This window comes from Cucurbita pepo, chromosome 14 (genome assembly GCF_057944985.1).
Source record: "Cucurbita pepo subsp. pepo isolate OVF chromosome 14, ASM5794498v1, whole genome shotgun sequence".
NCBI lineage: Eukaryota > Viridiplantae > Streptophyta > Magnoliopsida > Cucurbitales > Cucurbitaceae > Cucurbita > Cucurbita pepo.
The window spans coordinates 10,760,016-10,776,174 of NC_141811.1; the positions used below are offsets into that span (position 1 = coordinate 10,760,016).

Here is a 16,159-nt window from a genome sequence, read left to right on the forward strand (position 1 = left end):
TCTATTTTTTCCATTTCTTTTCTAATAAATGGGTTAATTAGTACTTAATTTATACTTACCGTCAATGTATGAACGAGAATTGTTTCAAAATTTACATTAATACCCTTATCTTTTAAAAAAGAAGTTACAAAATTTCATTATCATTAAGTTTATGGATGATGGAACAGTCATAAAACTACCACATTTAGTCAAATTATGTAGTCTATATCACGAAGAAAGGATAAATTCTAACGAACCCGGAACTTAAGGACTTCAATGTTTTAACAAGGTTGAGCATTAATACTTGAGTGCGAGTTAATATGTCGTTTAAATTTAATACACAAAAAGATAGATATGTCATTCATATTAATATAATCTTTTTAGGGTTTACCAATTGTAAAAATATTTAGAAAAAGAATTAGTTCAACGGAATGAGCGAAGTTTTTTAAAATTCATGAACATTTTTTTAAAAAAGTACTCATTATTTCGATAGAAAAATTCATGAGCATCGTAACATAGGACGTGACCCATTGAAAAACGTCCCATACACTTTATAAGAAGAAATGATGCAACCTTTTTGAAATTGAAGGCACGTGAGCTTAGAAAATCTGTTCTTTCTGTTTCTATAGAGTCTTGTATTAAGGGGACACCGAAGGCCCAAAAATACGTAAATGTAAGGTTATATTTTCAAATATATTCGAAATCATATAGTTTAAATAAAACATAAAAAATACAAACCAAATTAAATTTACACTCCATCATTGTCTCTAGATAAAACTCGACAATAGTATAAGTGGTACTTAATTGAACTAAAAACTCATCCCGTTAACAAATTTGCACTACGAGCTTAACAATCTAAGGATGATGAATCAAACTTCTAACCTTTGATCGAAGACAGAAAATTTGATCAGTTGATCTGTGTTCAAATTAGCTTATACCGATTATTATTCAACTTCGGAGTGAGACATTTCAATTGTGTCCGTTTTCGAGCTTTTAGCTGAAAAAAAGACGAAGATTAACATGTGATTTGAAAATTTTGATGACATAAGTGACTTCACTTACATTACCATTCACGTAAATTGACGTGGTAGCTGGTATATAAAAATTGATTATATAAATAATTTTAACCGAAATAAATGGTAAGAAGAAAATGTACATTTTACAAAGAATAAAAAATAAAAATAAATCTATAAATGTATCGACATTGATTAGCGGTGGTTCTTCGACTTATTGCCTGCAATATTTGACTTTTATCTCGAAAAAATATTTAATATTTGTATGACACGTTAGTAAATATATAATAACAACAATATCATAGAATTTAATCTACGTGTAAGTCTATAAATCATAGCTAACATGAATATAATTCATTAATGAGGATATTTAACTAATTCGATTAAATATAATGTTACGCTTAAAATATATTTTTGAAGACCTATATATAACAACATATCGAGTAAAATTATCCCTTTAATATATTCGTTTATTAAACCGATGAAAATTTAATGCGTGTTATTTAACTTTAGCTAAGATTATTGATTGATATCTGAATTTATTTGGTTTTAGTTATTAATGTAATATAGATGGTGGATAAATGATTTTTTTTTTAATATTAAAAAAATGAATAATTTAATAATTTGAGATTTGATTGAGTTGTTCGGATCACCGATCAACCAGAATTGTCAGATTGGTCCAAAAGATTTTTCAGTCTAACCCGACCTAATTAATTAATATTTAATGTATAAAAAAAATAAATTTAAAGAAGTTATGATTTATATAATACTTGATCCAATAACCTAAGACGAGCCAACCTACATACGAGATATAGGCTCAGCTTCTCAATTTCGGTTCATAGAACAATCTAAACCGAACTGCTCACTGTTATTTTTAACGTTTGAAAATAAGAAAAGTAAGACGAGTCGTTAAAGAACAACGAGTTGAGTTGTCACCAACGAGGACGAACTCGGGACCATAGTAGGTTGAAGATTTGGAAAAATGTGGAATTGTGAAAGAGATTTGTGGTGAGACAACTGTATAAAAGAGTCGGCCATGGAAATGAAAGGTGAGGCCGCCGCAATATCTTTTAGGACTTTTTGAAGCTCCAAAAAGTTGAGCTTTGACCAAAACCATGAGGATAATAACTCAAACAATGGCCGACATTGTCTACCATTCATTTTCATCCTCACAATCTCTCCTTTTCTTCCCTTTACTTCCCTAAATGCAACGATGATATAAGGCTTCAAGCACGTGTATAATTTTGTAGCCGACTAGATTTTTCGGTACGATAGAAACTGGAAGTAAAATTATGTCGGGTTAAGTTCGAATCGGATGGAGATTTTAGCATTTCGAGAATATAATGAGTTTTTTGCTCGAACAAAGAGTATTAAGATTATGTTTCATATGCCAAACTTCTGTGGCGGTAAAATCTTTAGACGTTATAAACAATAGTGTTTATCTCCTGTAGATAGTCATTGTAGATGACGAGCGTTATTTAGAAGCAAGTTTATGAAAATATTGTTGAATGAAGTTGTGTTATTTAATGGCTATCTTTCATCAAGTGACGAAAGATTGTTAAAACTGTGACCAAACGATTAGTCTTTAGTTCATTGACAATAAGAAACATTCGTTGAATTTTGTTTGGTAAGAAATGTTGTGTAAAGCGAAGAAGAATTGGTCGATAGGTGAGAGGAAACTTTCAATGTTGATGGATGACTATTTGAGAGTATTGGGCAACTTCGATTACCCATTAATATTTTATCTCAAATATACTCTTGAATTTTAAAAAATGTTTCAAAAACATCCTTGAACATTAAAAAGTTTCATAACGTCCTTCAACTTTGTAAGAAATTTCAAAACTATCCTTTTAACCTTAGTACCATGTTTATCTGCCGAAGATATTCATGAACTTTTAAGAGTAACATTAACACCTTTATGGGTCAGCCTCATTGTTAGCACATCGCCTAGTGTCTAGTTCTGATACCAATTGTAATGAGGAGAGTGGACACGAGGCTGTGTGTCAGTAAGGATGCTGAACCTCGAAGGAGGGTGGAATGAGGGATCCTACATCGATTGGAGAAGGGAACGAGTGCTAGCGAGGATGCTGGGACCCGAAGGGAGGTGGATTGTAAAATCTCACATCGGTTAGGGAGGAGAACGAAACACTACAGTCTTCGTGTTGTCTCTTTTTTTAAAAAAAAAAAATTTAAAGTTATTACTCATTAATAGATAGAAGTGAATGGATAAAATAAGGAGTCCATGTATCCCTATGACATACTATGTCTCCTTCTCGCCTTACCTGTTTCCAAATCATGATCGCTACTATCACTGAGGTAGTTTCTTGAATCATATTTTCTAGAGGCTCTGCCTCTATCAGAGCATGCTTTACAAGTATGTCAATTATATTTATGTGTGGAATTGGAGTCCTCTTCCTATCCAGATAAATTATTTGTGGGTTCATTCCTACCACGTTGTCTAGACTTTTCCTTTAGAGGGGAAGGTGTGGCTATATCTTGTCTATTGTTCTATTGCCCTTGACTCTAAGGTTCATTAGTCTACACGAACGTCTCCACGTTCTTGAATTTGTGAGCATCTTGTTCTTCCCTAAGGACAACTATCTCTGAGACTTCACAAGGATAATGGTCCGGTAGGTTTCGAGCAATTGGTTTAAATTAGAGTAAATAGATAAAATAATGTACACTCGAGTCCCAACGACGAATAAATACCTAACTTTTCTTTTTAAGCTCAAACTTCAAGAATTTTATAGATATGTTTTAAAATGAATTTTAAGATGAAGTAGAAGAGAAATTTGTAGAAAAATCTAAAAAAAACTCAAGAAAAATATAAAGAAAAAATAGATAAATTTTAAATCTAATTTTTCCTTTTATTGGACCATTTTTTGACTTAGTTATTTCTTCTAGTGTTTGATAATAAATTAGGATAAAATACCTTTTTAAAGATGGATTAAAGCTTTACAGTTTTGGTGAATGAACCATGTTGATTCGAGTTGAGTGGAGAAAGTTATGAAAATTCAAAAAACAAATAGATAAGCATTGAAACGGATTTGGAATTCCAGAAAAAATTCTAGAATCGCACGAAGGCGTTCATCATTCAAGTAAGTAGTCATGTGGACTTCAGCAAGTAATGTTCGTAAGGATCACTGACATGTGTTAGCATGCAAGCATTCTTGACTTTAGGTGTTTAGAAAATGCATGTTAAGGACTGCGGAAGGGCGTTGTTGGATGAGTATGTATTGTATGTTGGTTATAGAAAAATAATTACCGTCATGCTATAGGGTTAGATTTTTTAGAAGCATGTTGTTTTATGTTCCATGCAAAGTTTGAAATAGAATATGTATGACTAGAATAGGAGTTAGGTAATGTGGATGAGTACGCGATGTAAAAGATACAAAATTACTAAAATGCCCTTATGATAAGATTTGTAATGAAGTTAAAAACTTGTTTGGAAATCTAGAAATTTTAACGAAGGAAATTTGTATGTCTTCCAGTGTGGTATGATGGAGAAAGGGACATTCTGTTATGTGCTCTGGATGATTCATGAATGTTATCTCCCCGTTGAGCTTGTTTGATTGTGTGTATGATTTATACCTTATGATTTTCATGCATTAAGGGTTGATAGGAATATCGTCGTATAAAAGTTGTTAGTGGGAAGACACGCTCTACGTGTTAAAGATGGTCGATAGATATATTGTATTCCTAGTAGAGCATGCATCAAGAACTCACTTAAAATTAGGATGTTATAACTAATGCGGTTTACATGTAGAATTAGAGGTTAGATCTATGTGCACCCAGAGATTGGTCAAGCCAAAGGGATTAACTCATAACGTCCTAGAATTGAGAAATCGAGTTTAAACCACCTCGACACTCTAAGAACCTAGTAGACCTCCATGATGTCTTAATATGATTTAAGTAGCTTACAGAATCACGTAACTAGTTAAGTTACTATGGAGTGTAGAGTCGGATTAGGGTAGACGCTCTAATCCCATTAAACCGATTCTGGAGAGGAACTAGAAACTACATGGGTATTTAGCTCGAGATATGGATTTGATATGAAACTTTTGAGATTTGATCTAAAAATCTTGTTAAAGAATGAGATCTCTATATCTAAATTATTCAAGAACTCCAAAAAGGATAAGGAATCAACCTAAGAGAAAGTTTTGGAACAAATTACCTTGATGATCAAGATCAAGAGTAAAAAAAACTCGTTTCTAAACTCGTGATTCGAATCACTCCACAAGATAGCTTGATCAAAACTAATTAAATTACTCTAGCATGCAAATCTAAATACAAGAAATGCAAAGAAACAAACTCATGCTTAAGAATCATGATATGCATTATCATTATAATATCCTAAGTCTTCGTACTTATAACCTAAATGGCTATTTATAGCCTTGAAAATAAATGTTATTGAGAAGGTAGGCCCGTGGTAAAGTTTTGATATCAAATCATATGAAACTCTTGGAAATCAACCCAATGGAATATAAGAAATCAACCCAATAGAAAACTCTGATACCAAATGATAAGGAATCATTACAAGGGAGGTAAGGTTCAGATTACCTTATTGGTCGAATATCTCAAGGCAAGAACACTTGTTTGAGATTCGAATCACTCCACAAGCAAGATCGATCATGCCTAGCTTGAATGTTTCTAAACATACAATTTAATCTACAAAGAACTACAAAGGAAAGGTAAGAACTAATGATAAAGAATCACTCCAAGAGAAAGTAAAATTCAGATTATCTTGTTGATCAAATATCTCAAGGTAGGAACACTTGTTTGAGATTTGAATCACTCCGCAATCAAGATTGATCATGTCAAGTTTGAATGATTCTATATGCAACCTAAACTACATAGAATTGTAAAGAAACTTAACTATTGACTAAAAGAAAGCACAAATGCGTTTTTTTATTACATTTTCTAAGTCTCCTTACAAATACAACGTACATGGATTTATGTAGCGTGAAAATGAAACTCTTGACCTTCCATTAGACATTCCAAGAGTTATTCATACTTTATAGTCATAATTAAACCCTGTGTAATGTAACCTAAAGTAAATAAAAAGTCCAAAATGCATTAATGAAACATCACAACTCTAAATTATGATCCACCCAAAATTTATAACAACGAAACTTGATTCTTATTCGATGTGACATGAATTGAAATATCTTTTGATAATTTTGAAAACATTTTCTTCCCATCTTCCTTAAAGTTTATATTGCATGATTGATGTCTTTGTTCATATCATTTATAATAACCTATGATTAATTGAAAGTTTGTAACCTTCACGGCTATCAATACCATAATGGTCGCTAGGTTTGTTTGATTGAGTCAATTCTTGAATCAATAAGTATTTAGTTCATATGATGATTAAATACTTGAATCAATAAGTTGTTAAATTTTGTATCTAAAGGATAATCATAAAATTATAAGAAAATTAACGAAACAGAATTGTCCATGTCGTAATTTTTCTTACAGAATTTAGTTCATATGACAATAAACGATAAAATTTAATCAAAATTCGTTAGGTTTTGAAGTCATAGGTAAACAAATCATTCGTAAGAGCTGGAGTTACAATATCGTACTAAGTTTATGTTGCAGCGGAAGCAAAAATAAGATCAATTGCACTCACACATCCACGAGCATAAATGAACAAAGAGACACAACGACTTACATGATTCAGAGAAAAGAAATTCTCCTCCATTCACGAGTGGTAATCTGTGACGACCCTAATTTTCAAAGGGAACTAGAGCCGCTACCATGTACATGATATAATATTTTTATGCGGAAACATTCGTTTAAAAGTTGATAGAACAATGTCATGGACTTGTACGTTTAAATAAGAGTCTTAAAGTAAAACAAAAGAAAATATTAAAATAGCAGTAACCTATCCTAACCTAAAGTCTATGAAAATAAATGCAACTACCCTATGCAGATTTCATGGTTTTTAATGCAATGTCGTCAACCATATAGAAGTGTCTTGTCTTTACCTGAAATATAAAAGTAGAGAGTGCATGAGTAGTTTAAGAATTAGTCGGTAAGTGACTTACTATCGAAGATAAGGAATTCAAACACATGCAACATGAATGAGACCTATCATTTAAAATCGTATTCTCTTAAGCGGCTTTCCAGTCCAGGTCATCGGATGTGTATTTACTACTCTACACACAACTCATACGTGCGAATATGGACCCACTAAGCGGTTCGCAAACATGTTGCCATATTGGTTGGGCTAGCATACCTGATGTTGTTGTCGGACACTCGGAAGGAATAGCGAACTTCGTAGCATCAATTTTAGAACTTAATGTTAAACAACTCTACATTTTTGACAATGTATGAATTAATTTAATATTAAAGAGAGATGTTAGAATTAAATGAACAATGACGATTTTTTATTAATATGTGTGCTTTTTATTTTCATTTTTGTCCATTTTTCTCTACTTATTTAAAAAAAAAAATAGAAGAATAATTTAAATTTTATTTGAAAAAATAGTTATAAATAATTATCATATTTAATAAAAGCGACAAAATTTTTACACATCAAGCGTTTGTAGTCCAACGGTTAGGATAATTGCCTTCCAAGCAATAGACCCGGGTTCGACTCCCGGCAGACGCAACTTTTTAATCTCTTTTTTACAGCTATTATTTTTTTTTTTTTTGTAAACCTTTTTTCTTCAAATATCTTGCGTTTGTAGTCCAACGGTTAGGATAATTGCCTTCCAAGCAATAGACCTGGGTTCGACTCCCGGCAGATGCAACTTTTTAATCTCTTTTTTACAGCTATTATTTTTTTTTTTTGGTAAACCTTTTTTCTTCAAATATCTTGCGTTTGTAGTCCAACGGTTAGGATAATTGCCTTCCAAGCAATAGACCCGGGTTCGACTCCCGGCAGATGCAACTTTTTAATCTCTTTTTTACAGCTATTATTTTTTTTTTTTTGGTAAACCTTTTTTCTTCAAATATCTTGCGTTTGTAGTCCAACGGTTAGGATAATTGCCTTCCAAGCAATAGACCCGGGTTTGACTCCCGACAGACGCAACTTTTTAATCTCTTTTTTACAGCTATTATTTTGTTTTTTCGGTAAACCTTTTTTCTTCAAATATCTTGCGTTTGTAGTCCAACGGTTAGGATAATTGCCTTCCAAGCAATAGACCCGGGTTTGACTCTCGGCAGACGCAACTTTTTAATCTCTTTTTTACAGCTATTATTTTTTTTTTTTTGGTAAACCTTTTTTCTTCAAATATCTTGCGTTTGTAGTCCAACGGTTAGGATAATTGCCTTCCAAGCAATAGACCCGGGTTCGACTCCCGGCAGACGCAACTTTTTAATCTCTTTTTTACAGCTATTATTTTGTTTTTTCGGTAAACCTTTTTTCTTCAAATATCTTGCGTTTGTAGTCCAACGGTTAGGATAATTGCCTTCCAAGCAATAGACCCGGGTTCGACTCCCGGCAGATGCAACTTTTTAATCTCTTTTTTACAGCTATTATTTTTTTTTTTTTGGTAAACCTTTTTTCTTCAAATATCTTGCGTTTGTAGTCCAACGGTTAGGATAATTGCCTTCCAAGCAATAGACCCGGGTTCGACTCCCGACAGACGCAACTTTTTAATCTCTTTTTTACAGCTATTATTTTGTTTTTTCGGTAAACCTTTTTTCTTCAAATATCTTGCGTTTGTAGTCCAACGGTTAGGATAATTGCCTTCCAAGCAATAGACCCGGGTTTGACTCTCGGCAGACGCAACTTTTTAATCTCTTTTTTACAGCTATTATTTTTTTTTTTTTGGTAAACCTTTTTTCTTCAAATATCTTGCGTTTGTAGTCCAACGGTTAGGATAATTGCCTTCCAAGCAATAGACCCGGGTTCGACTCCCGGCAGACGCAACTTTTTAATCTCTTTTTTACAGCTATTATTTTGTTTTTTCGGTAAACCTTTTTTCTTCAAATATCTTGCGTTTGTAGTCCAACGGTTAGGATAATTGCCTTCCAAGCAATAGACCCGGGTTCGACTCCCGGCAGACGCAACTTTTTAATCTCTTTTTTACAGCTATTATTTTATTTTTTTTTGGTAAACCTTTTTTCTTCAAATATCTTGCGTTTGTAGTCCAACGGTTAGGATAATTGCCTTCCAAGCAATAGACCCGGGTTCGACTCCCGGCAGACGCAACTTTTTAATCTCTTTTTTACAGCTATTTTTTTTTTTTTTTTGGTAAACCTTTTTTCTTCAAATATCTTGCGTTTGTAGTCCAACGGTTAGGATAATTGCCTTCCAAGCAATAGACCCGGGTTCGACTCCTGGCAGACGCAACTTTTTAATCTCTTTTTTACTGCTATTTTTTTTTTTTTTTTGGTAAACCTTTTTTCTTCAAATATCTTGCGTTTGTAGTCCAACGGTTAGGATAATTGCCTTCCAAGCAATAGACCCGGGTTTGACTCCCGGCAGACGCAACTTTTTAATCTCTTTTTTACAGCTATTATTTTGTTTTTTCGGTAAACCTTTTTTCTTCAAATATCTTGCGTTTGTAGTCCAACGGTTAGGATAATTGCCTTCCAAGCAATAGACCTGGGTTCGACTCCCGGCAGACGCAACTTTTTAATCTCTTTTTTACAGCTATTATTTTGTTTTTTCGGTAAACCTTTTTTCTTCAAATATCTTGCGTTTGTAGTCCAACGGTTAGGATAATTGCCTTCCAAGCAATAGACCCGGGTTCGACTCCCCGTAGACGCAACTTTTTAATCTCTTTTTTACAGCTATTATTTTTTTTTTTTTGGTAAACCTTTTTTCTTCAAATATCTTGCGTTTGTAGTCCAACGGTTAGGATAATTGCCTTCCAAGCAATAGACCCGGGTTCGACTCCCGGCAGACGCAACTTTTTAATCTCTTTTTTACAGCTATTATTTTGTTTTTTCTGTAAACCTTTTTTCTTCAAATATCTTGCGTTTGTAGTCCAACGGTTAGGATAATTGCCTTCCAAGCAATAGACCCGGGTTCGACTCCCGGCAGATGCAACTTTTTAATCTCTTTTTTACAGCTATTATTTTTTTTTTTTTGGTAAACCTTTTTTCTTCAAATATCTTGCGTTTGTAGTCCAACGGTTAGGATAATTGCCTTCCAAGCAATAGACCCGGGTTCGACTCCCGGCAGACGCAACTTTTTAATCTCTTTTTTACAGCTATTTTTTTTTTTTTTTTGGTAAACCTTTTTTCTTCAAATATCTTGCGTTTGTAGTCCAACGGTTAGGATAATTGCCTTCCAAGCAATAGACCCGGGTTCAACTCCCGGCAGACGCAACTTTTTAATCTCTTTTTTACAGCTATTATTTTGTTTTTTTGGTAAACCTTTTTTTCTTAAATATCTTGCGTTTGTAGTCCAACGGTTAGGATAATTGCCTTCCAAGCAATAGACTCGGGTTCGACTCCCAGCAGACGCAACTTTTTAATCTCTTTTTTACAGCTATTATTTTGTTTTTTCGGTAAACCTTTTCTCTTCAATAATTGCCTTTCAAGCAATAGACCCGGGTTCGACTCCCTGCAAACGCATATTTTTTTCTCCAATTATTGATTTCAGTGAAATTTTGTACTTCCTATCTAGCCTGTCTGGACAACTTTTTGTATCATATTTTAATTTATAATCTGTCAAAAAGAAAATTAATTTATGATTTTTTTTTAATTTCCAAAATTTCCCATTTCCACGAACCTTTTTAAATTAATTTTAAAATTTCCATGGTATTTATTTATTAATTTGGTACTCATTATATTCATGATTGTTCCTTTATTTTCCTAAGATAAAAAAGTTGAAATCCTTGTTTTTATAGTTTTTTTTTTCCTCCATTTTCTTTTTAAAATATCAAATCAAATTTTAGAAACTAAAAAAGAGTTTTTTAAAGTTTATGTTTTATAATTTGATTAAGAATTCAAACATTTCTAAAAAAAAAAAAAAAACCATATAAATGAATTTGAGAGGAAACAAGCCTAAATTTCAAAAAGAAAAAACTAATAGCATTCCCTTGTATCCCTACTTGAGTGATACTTTGTTTTCACTCATTAACATTGTTGGATGAACTAATGTGAATGAGTGTAAGTTTCGGGACCCAAACACGATTGATGCTGACCACACTAAGGGCTATCGTGGTAGCAAGAGAGGCCAAGTAGTGACAATTGAGAGATTGTCATTGAGCGTTCCTAGTTACATGGGAAGAGAGGTCAAATGGCAAGGTCATACTCCCATTTGACTCCTTGTGAAGTATAGTTCATATCCAAGCATCTGATTGGGGAACGGGGCAACACCCATGAAGCTCCAACGAAAAGGGAAGATCTGACAAGCTATATACCCATAGGTGCAGCTGACTCTGGAAAATTTCTATTTTAGGCGAACCCCACGATAATAAGAATAACCTCCAATATTGAAATGACAAACAACCCCAAGAAAGTTTTAAAAGATTTCCTTGGAAAGATGGTCAATTATGAAGAAGAAAGAAGAACGTATTCCCATCTTCAACCAACAACCTTTCAAGCCCATACATGAATCCTTCATACATGCAAGTACATAAATAAAGAGATACATAATGTATTGAAGATGCAAATGAATCTCGATTTTTAGGTTCATTTTGTCTCTTAGATGAATAGGTGCCTTTCAACTCTTCACCTTTGCTAGTAACCTTAGCGTTCTTCTACCAGAACGAGATTTGAAAAAGGATCTTTGGGATGAGCAAGGAGGGTTTCTTTAATGCCTTTTGTCGCCCAACAAACACTATTATAATGCCACTGGGGATATATATATTATCCTCTTAATCGAAACAAAAAACAGAAACAAACAAACAAATAAATAAATCCTACCGACTACGCTATAAAATAAGACAAACATTGAACAATTTCAAATGAAGATGTGTAAAAGCTAGAAGTTCCAGAAAGAGTTCCAAAATAAGTGTCCAACAACTTAGTGACAGAATTTTGGTAGCGATAAGATATTATATTCCCGACCAAAAGGATAAAGATCTAAATCTCCATTCTCATATATTGTTGAACTCACCTACTGTCATCAGAGATCGCGTTTTAAACACGTGTTTATCAACTAATCGCCAGTTAAAGCTCGCGGCCTATGCTCCAAGGTAAGAAGGGACATCCCAGTCTGCGATACTGCTCGAACGAATGACATGTTAGCAGTCAATGTTGGGGCATTCCAGTAGTCGCCAGTACCAAACACGATCTTGTTCTTTAAAGCTAGCTTTCTCGTGGTCGGGAGACACGTCATACGTTTTGATGCCATGTCTGGCACAACCCTGTTTCATTTTTCAGACCAATCAGTGCACTAAAGTGTAATCAAGGACGGAAATATCTGTAAATTGGAAGGTTAAACATCAATATTAATCGATATCCTTGACATCACTTATAAATACACATAAAACATAGAAAAATCTCAATAATATATGAATAGGAATACTATCAACAAAATTTATAACCAAGTTTTGGGAGTGTCCAAGCTATAGCTTGTCCACACACCTCAATTATTCTCACACAACAATTACCTGATCCCACTACATTCGACTGTCGAGGTACTTGTATGATGTTAAATTCTAGTAGAAAGCCACCATAACTTGAATTCATTTCTTCTCAGTAACGGTCTAAGCCCACCGCTAGCAAATATTGTCCTTTTTGGGCTTTCCCTTTCGGACTTCCCCTCAAGGTTTTTAAAACGCGTCTACTAGGGAGAGGTTTCTACACCCTTACAAACGGTGTTTCGTTCTCCTCCCCAACTGATGTGGGATCTCACATTCTCGGTCTTTTATTGTTTACAAGACCCTTATAGATATGGTGTTTAGCCACCTAAGTCATTTCTACCTACTTTATGTTTCACTCTCAAATGCACATCAGGATGGCCAAGATTCATGAGAAAGAAATGCAAAAATTCTATTGGGTGTTGAAGGTATTAAGCACTTGGTGGGACGAGATCATGGTGGCATGCTATGTGATGTCCTACATTGGTTGGGGAGGAGAACAAAACACCCTTTATAAGGGGGTGGAAACCTTCCCTTAGCAGACGCGTTTTAAAGCCTTAAGGGAAAGCCCGAAAGGGAAAGCCCAAAAAGGACAATATCTGCTAGCGGTGGATCTGGGTTGGGTTGTTACATGCTAGGAGTGGGCAATTGGCATCTAGAGTATTAAAGGAAAACCTATGCTCTTTGCAAACATTGGGAGATTTCCAATTAACTTCATCTATCAGAATACATATTCACTTTCAGCATATAGCAATCCTGGACAGACCCATAATATTGTCTCCATTTTAAGATTTATGAAACTAAAAGTGATAAATCCAAATTATCTACGTATTTCAAATGAATGAGGAAGATTAAGGAACGACAAAACATCGTTCGAATGGACTCACATGATGTGCTTTAGTAAGTAGTTTGCTCTGGACTTCTCGTACGGCCCTCCACACATTGTAACTAGTTCCTTGAACTCAGAGTGAACACTTTGGCATATTATACCTCTTTTTCCAGATAAAAAAGAACTCAGCTCCACAAGAATCGGCTTCTGAATTTCGGACATAACCTAGCAGGGGATCGAGAGAACAAATTACATTGGCTACAACCAAAAATAATAATAATACTAGTAAGAACAAGTTCAGATCATTTAACACGAGCAAGGAAATCAACAAACTAATTGATTGGTAAATCAACCTTAATTTTCAGCTCTAACAATTCAAAAACATGGGGAAGATTATACTGAAAATAAGATCTACTGATGCTTTAAATCAATACTCGATGGTTACGAATTTAGGCCACGCTAAGTTGCGAGTAAAATAGTGGCTAAACAGGAACAGAAAAATAGTACAGGGTAATGCTCATCTGGAAACAAAACTCACCTGATCAATAACAAAATCATAGTTACTCTTGTACTTCTGTTTCAATTCATCCTCTGGAGTAGCCAATAATTTAGCAACACAACCATTACTAATGCCTGATACTAATGCAATCAATGCCGTGGTATCGAAATTTATTAGATCAGTATCACCATCCAACAAATGTTCCAAACTCGTGGATTCGAGATCTTCGATCCCGATCATAGGATTAGGTTTCATTGCCTTAACAACAGAGCAGAAAGGAACCCCAAGATCTCTCTCAACATACTTGTCCAAAATCTCTGGTTCATCCACACCAGTAGAACATAATTTACTGATGCAATTTGAACTCGTAATCCCGCAATTCCTATCATTAACTTTTATTTCAAGAACACAGGCTTCTTTATATCTTCTTGGAAGCACATTAACCCAATCATCATCAATCTCAGAGAAATCAAAATCCATGTCCGAGAAATTGAAATTAAACTCCGTAGCCCTAAATTCATCTCGGAGTCTTTCGAGAATGAACTGATCAAGTCCATGTGAAAAAAACAAGATGATCGAGCAAGGTTCCAAGGCCTGCAAAGAGCGAGCCGCATCGACCACTTCCTCAAGCCGAGATTTCAATCCCTTACTCCTATGGCCCCTGTGCCAAGAAATATACCTAGGTTTTCTATCGGATACAATAATCCACACAGGATTCCTATTCAAAGTGCAGATTACATCAACATAAACAGCTTTCGAACAGGAAGATGGAATCGGCTTACAGACACGTGAAATTCCAGCGACGGAAGGATGTTGAAGAATGTGAACAATGGCCTCGAGGTGCCCAATGTTCAAGCTGTATGGAAATCACGATCAATATCAGGAAAGATACGTAAGATTCGAAACTGTAAACGGTTCGATTTGAGAAAAATGGCGGAACCTGAGCGGGATGGATGACGAAGAGGAGCAGCGAGAGAGGAAATTGAGCTCGCGAAGAGCCAATTTGTGGAGAGTTCGGCTACTTGAAACGGAGATGTTGGTGGAAGAAGGTAGCGCTTCGATCATGTCCATAACCGCTCTGCATCTTTGCTTGGCCAATTCTACTGCATCTGCTTCTGCCATTGTTGGGGTTCATTGGCGATCACGCATCTTCATTGCAAAAAATATCAATGTCCCAAATTTCATCAAAATGCCCTAATGCCTTGGAAAGAATTAAATATTTAGCATCAATTTTGAAATTTTAAAACCTAGGGAATAAAATTTTTGAATGAGATTTTGTTAATGGAAGTCCTCGTTGCCACAAACCTTGAGTCGTTGTCATTAATGGAAGTCGTGGTCAAGTACTATTGCCTGTATGAGCCTACGTCTCACTCTCTCAAGTTCTGATTCAAGCATAATGTCATCTAATTGCACGTGCATCCTATCATTAATTTAACATTTCACAGGTACGTCACGAGAGCTAGGATGAGTAGGGCAGTCGTAAGTCAAAATCAGAATAATTTTCGGGGTTGAAGCAGACTTCTTAAGTGGGAAGAGTCTTACCCATCAATGAAGCAAGAAGATGAAAAATGGTTCTGAGAGGAGTGATCATGAGAGAGGCAAGCGAGCCCATATAACTGCTCCAAGAAGTGAGTACATATGTATTTCTTGAGTCATCGCTCACGAGAATTGTGAAGAATGAAGTTGCAGCAAGAACGTCAGTGCAACAGTTGTCACATGAAGGTGCCCAAGTAAAGACGTTGAAGGGACTATGTTAAAAGCTTCTATACTTTGCTCTAGAAAGGGACGTGGCCACGACGACTCCTCAGAGAATATGCATGTTGAGCCCAAGATGACCACGTTTGAGGTGTGCTCCTCCTAGCTAAGACGATGATATATTAATGCTTGTTTTGCAATAGTTTGTCTAGTGAGTCGCGGATAAAGTCCAAGAGAAGTGCGAGGTAGGTCCCTGATGAGATAGCCCACAACCATAGGATGCTTGTTGTGCTTATGTTGCGAGTCTCAAAGACCGAGAGAAGTGTGAGATAGGTCCCTGATTTTTGGACATTTATTTCATGCAACTCAGTTAGTAGTTAGTCCGCCGTTTGGATCCTCATTGGGATGATGTCGAGATTAAGTGGGAGAGAATGCCATAATCCATGATACGATTGTGTCCTTAAGAAAGTCATTGATAACGATGACTAGTTTAAGTGAGAGAGAGTATCTCAAACATAAGGTAGTAGGTTATGATCCCTATATATAGACAGACAAGATGACAACATAGAAGTGGGGGCCAACCAAGCAAGTAGTCTTAGACAAGACAAGATAAGTGTCATATAGTTGGTGAAGAAATCGATTTATTATTGAA

At 34.9% G+C, this 16,159-nt stretch overlaps 1 protein-coding gene and 21 non-coding genes across 22 annotated transcripts; 21 read left to right on the forward strand and 1 right to left on the reverse strand.

Annotated features, from left to right (window-relative positions):
* The first annotated feature begins 7,536 nt into the window (after positions 1-7,536).
* On the forward strand, positions 7,537-7,608 carry TRNAG-UCC (transfer RNA glycine (anticodon UCC)). The gene has a single exon. It is a non-coding gene; the product is annotated as a tRNA-Gly (tRNA).
* Positions 7,609-7,677: 69 nt separating this feature from the next.
* TRNAG-UCC (transfer RNA glycine (anticodon UCC)) lies at positions 7,678-7,749 on the forward strand. The gene has a single exon. It is a non-coding gene; the product is annotated as a tRNA-Gly (tRNA).
* A 68-nt stretch (positions 7,750-7,817) lies between these two features.
* On the forward strand, positions 7,818-7,889 carry TRNAG-UCC (transfer RNA glycine (anticodon UCC)). The gene has a single exon. It is a non-coding gene; the product is annotated as a tRNA-Gly (tRNA).
* A 69-nt stretch (positions 7,890-7,958) lies between these two features.
* On the forward strand, positions 7,959-8,030 carry TRNAG-UCC (transfer RNA glycine (anticodon UCC)). The gene has a single exon. It is a non-coding gene; the product is annotated as a tRNA-Gly (tRNA).
* A 68-nt stretch (positions 8,031-8,098) lies between these two features.
* On the forward strand, positions 8,099-8,170 carry TRNAG-UCC (transfer RNA glycine (anticodon UCC)). The gene has a single exon. It is a non-coding gene; the product is annotated as a tRNA-Gly (tRNA).
* A 69-nt stretch (positions 8,171-8,239) lies between these two features.
* Positions 8,240-8,311, forward strand: TRNAG-UCC (transfer RNA glycine (anticodon UCC)). The gene has a single exon. It is a non-coding gene; the product is annotated as a tRNA-Gly (tRNA).
* A 68-nt stretch (positions 8,312-8,379) lies between these two features.
* TRNAG-UCC (transfer RNA glycine (anticodon UCC)) lies at positions 8,380-8,451 on the forward strand. The gene has a single exon. It is a non-coding gene; the product is annotated as a tRNA-Gly (tRNA).
* A 69-nt stretch (positions 8,452-8,520) lies between these two features.
* On the forward strand, positions 8,521-8,592 carry TRNAG-UCC (transfer RNA glycine (anticodon UCC)). Its single transcript has one exon. It is a non-coding gene; the product is annotated as a tRNA-Gly (tRNA).
* A 68-nt stretch (positions 8,593-8,660) lies between these two features.
* Positions 8,661-8,732, forward strand: TRNAG-UCC (transfer RNA glycine (anticodon UCC)). The gene has a single exon. It is a non-coding gene; the product is annotated as a tRNA-Gly (tRNA).
* A 69-nt stretch (positions 8,733-8,801) lies between these two features.
* Positions 8,802-8,873, forward strand: TRNAG-UCC (transfer RNA glycine (anticodon UCC)). The gene has a single exon. It is a non-coding gene; the product is annotated as a tRNA-Gly (tRNA).
* A 68-nt stretch (positions 8,874-8,941) lies between these two features.
* On the forward strand, positions 8,942-9,013 carry TRNAG-UCC (transfer RNA glycine (anticodon UCC)). Its single transcript has one exon. It is a non-coding gene; the product is annotated as a tRNA-Gly (tRNA).
* Positions 9,014-9,083: 70 nt separating this feature from the next.
* Positions 9,084-9,155, forward strand: TRNAG-UCC (transfer RNA glycine (anticodon UCC)). Its single transcript has one exon. It is a non-coding gene; the product is annotated as a tRNA-Gly (tRNA).
* Positions 9,156-9,224: 69 nt separating this feature from the next.
* TRNAG-UCC (transfer RNA glycine (anticodon UCC)) lies at positions 9,225-9,296 on the forward strand. The gene has a single exon. It is a non-coding gene; the product is annotated as a tRNA-Gly (tRNA).
* Positions 9,297-9,365: 69 nt separating this feature from the next.
* Positions 9,366-9,437, forward strand: TRNAG-UCC (transfer RNA glycine (anticodon UCC)). Its single transcript has one exon. It is a non-coding gene; the product is annotated as a tRNA-Gly (tRNA).
* Positions 9,438-9,505: 68 nt separating this feature from the next.
* TRNAG-UCC (transfer RNA glycine (anticodon UCC)) lies at positions 9,506-9,577 on the forward strand. The gene has a single exon. It is a non-coding gene; the product is annotated as a tRNA-Gly (tRNA).
* Positions 9,578-9,645: 68 nt separating this feature from the next.
* TRNAG-UCC (transfer RNA glycine (anticodon UCC)) lies at positions 9,646-9,717 on the forward strand. The gene has a single exon. It is a non-coding gene; the product is annotated as a tRNA-Gly (tRNA).
* Positions 9,718-9,786: 69 nt separating this feature from the next.
* TRNAG-UCC (transfer RNA glycine (anticodon UCC)) lies at positions 9,787-9,858 on the forward strand. Its single transcript has one exon. It is a non-coding gene; the product is annotated as a tRNA-Gly (tRNA).
* A 68-nt stretch (positions 9,859-9,926) lies between these two features.
* Positions 9,927-9,998, forward strand: TRNAG-UCC (transfer RNA glycine (anticodon UCC)). Its single transcript has one exon. It is a non-coding gene; the product is annotated as a tRNA-Gly (tRNA).
* Positions 9,999-10,067: 69 nt separating this feature from the next.
* TRNAG-UCC (transfer RNA glycine (anticodon UCC)) lies at positions 10,068-10,139 on the forward strand. The gene has a single exon. It is a non-coding gene; the product is annotated as a tRNA-Gly (tRNA).
* A 69-nt stretch (positions 10,140-10,208) lies between these two features.
* On the forward strand, positions 10,209-10,280 carry TRNAG-UCC (transfer RNA glycine (anticodon UCC)). The gene has a single exon. It is a non-coding gene; the product is annotated as a tRNA-Gly (tRNA).
* Positions 10,281-10,348: 68 nt separating this feature from the next.
* TRNAG-UCC (transfer RNA glycine (anticodon UCC)) lies at positions 10,349-10,420 on the forward strand. Its single transcript has one exon. It is a non-coding gene; the product is annotated as a tRNA-Gly (tRNA).
* A 1,421-nt stretch (positions 10,421-11,841) lies between these two features.
* On the reverse strand, positions 11,842-15,021 carry LOC111810716 (uncharacterized). The gene is made up of 4 exons (XM_023697472.2): positions 14,753-15,021; positions 13,852-14,668; positions 13,372-13,538; positions 11,842-12,268 (listed from the first exon to the last, which is right to left on the reverse strand). The coding sequence occupies exons 1-4, from the start codon at positions 14,932-14,934 to the stop codon at positions 12,061-12,063; spliced, it is 1,374 nt and encodes a 457-aa protein (XP_023553240.2). The 5' UTR covers positions 14,935-15,021; the 3' UTR covers positions 11,842-12,060.
* Positions 15,022-16,159: the final 1,138 nt, after the last annotated feature.

Excerpts from the sequence above, each read along its gene's own strand:
- LOC111810716 (XM_023697472.2), bottom strand. The coding sequence starts at position 14,934 with ATGGCAGAAGCAGATGCAGTAGAATTGGCCAAGCAAAGATGCAGAGCG. Across the intron at positions 14,669-14,752 it reads TCGTCATCCATCCCGCTCAG|CTTGAACATTGGGCACCTCG; the intron begins GTTCCGCCATTT and ends ATTTCCATACAG. Across the intron at positions 12,269-13,371 it reads TACTTACTAAAGCACATCAT|GGTTGTGCCAGACATGGCAT; the intron begins GTGAGTCCATTC and ends AAAATGAAACAG.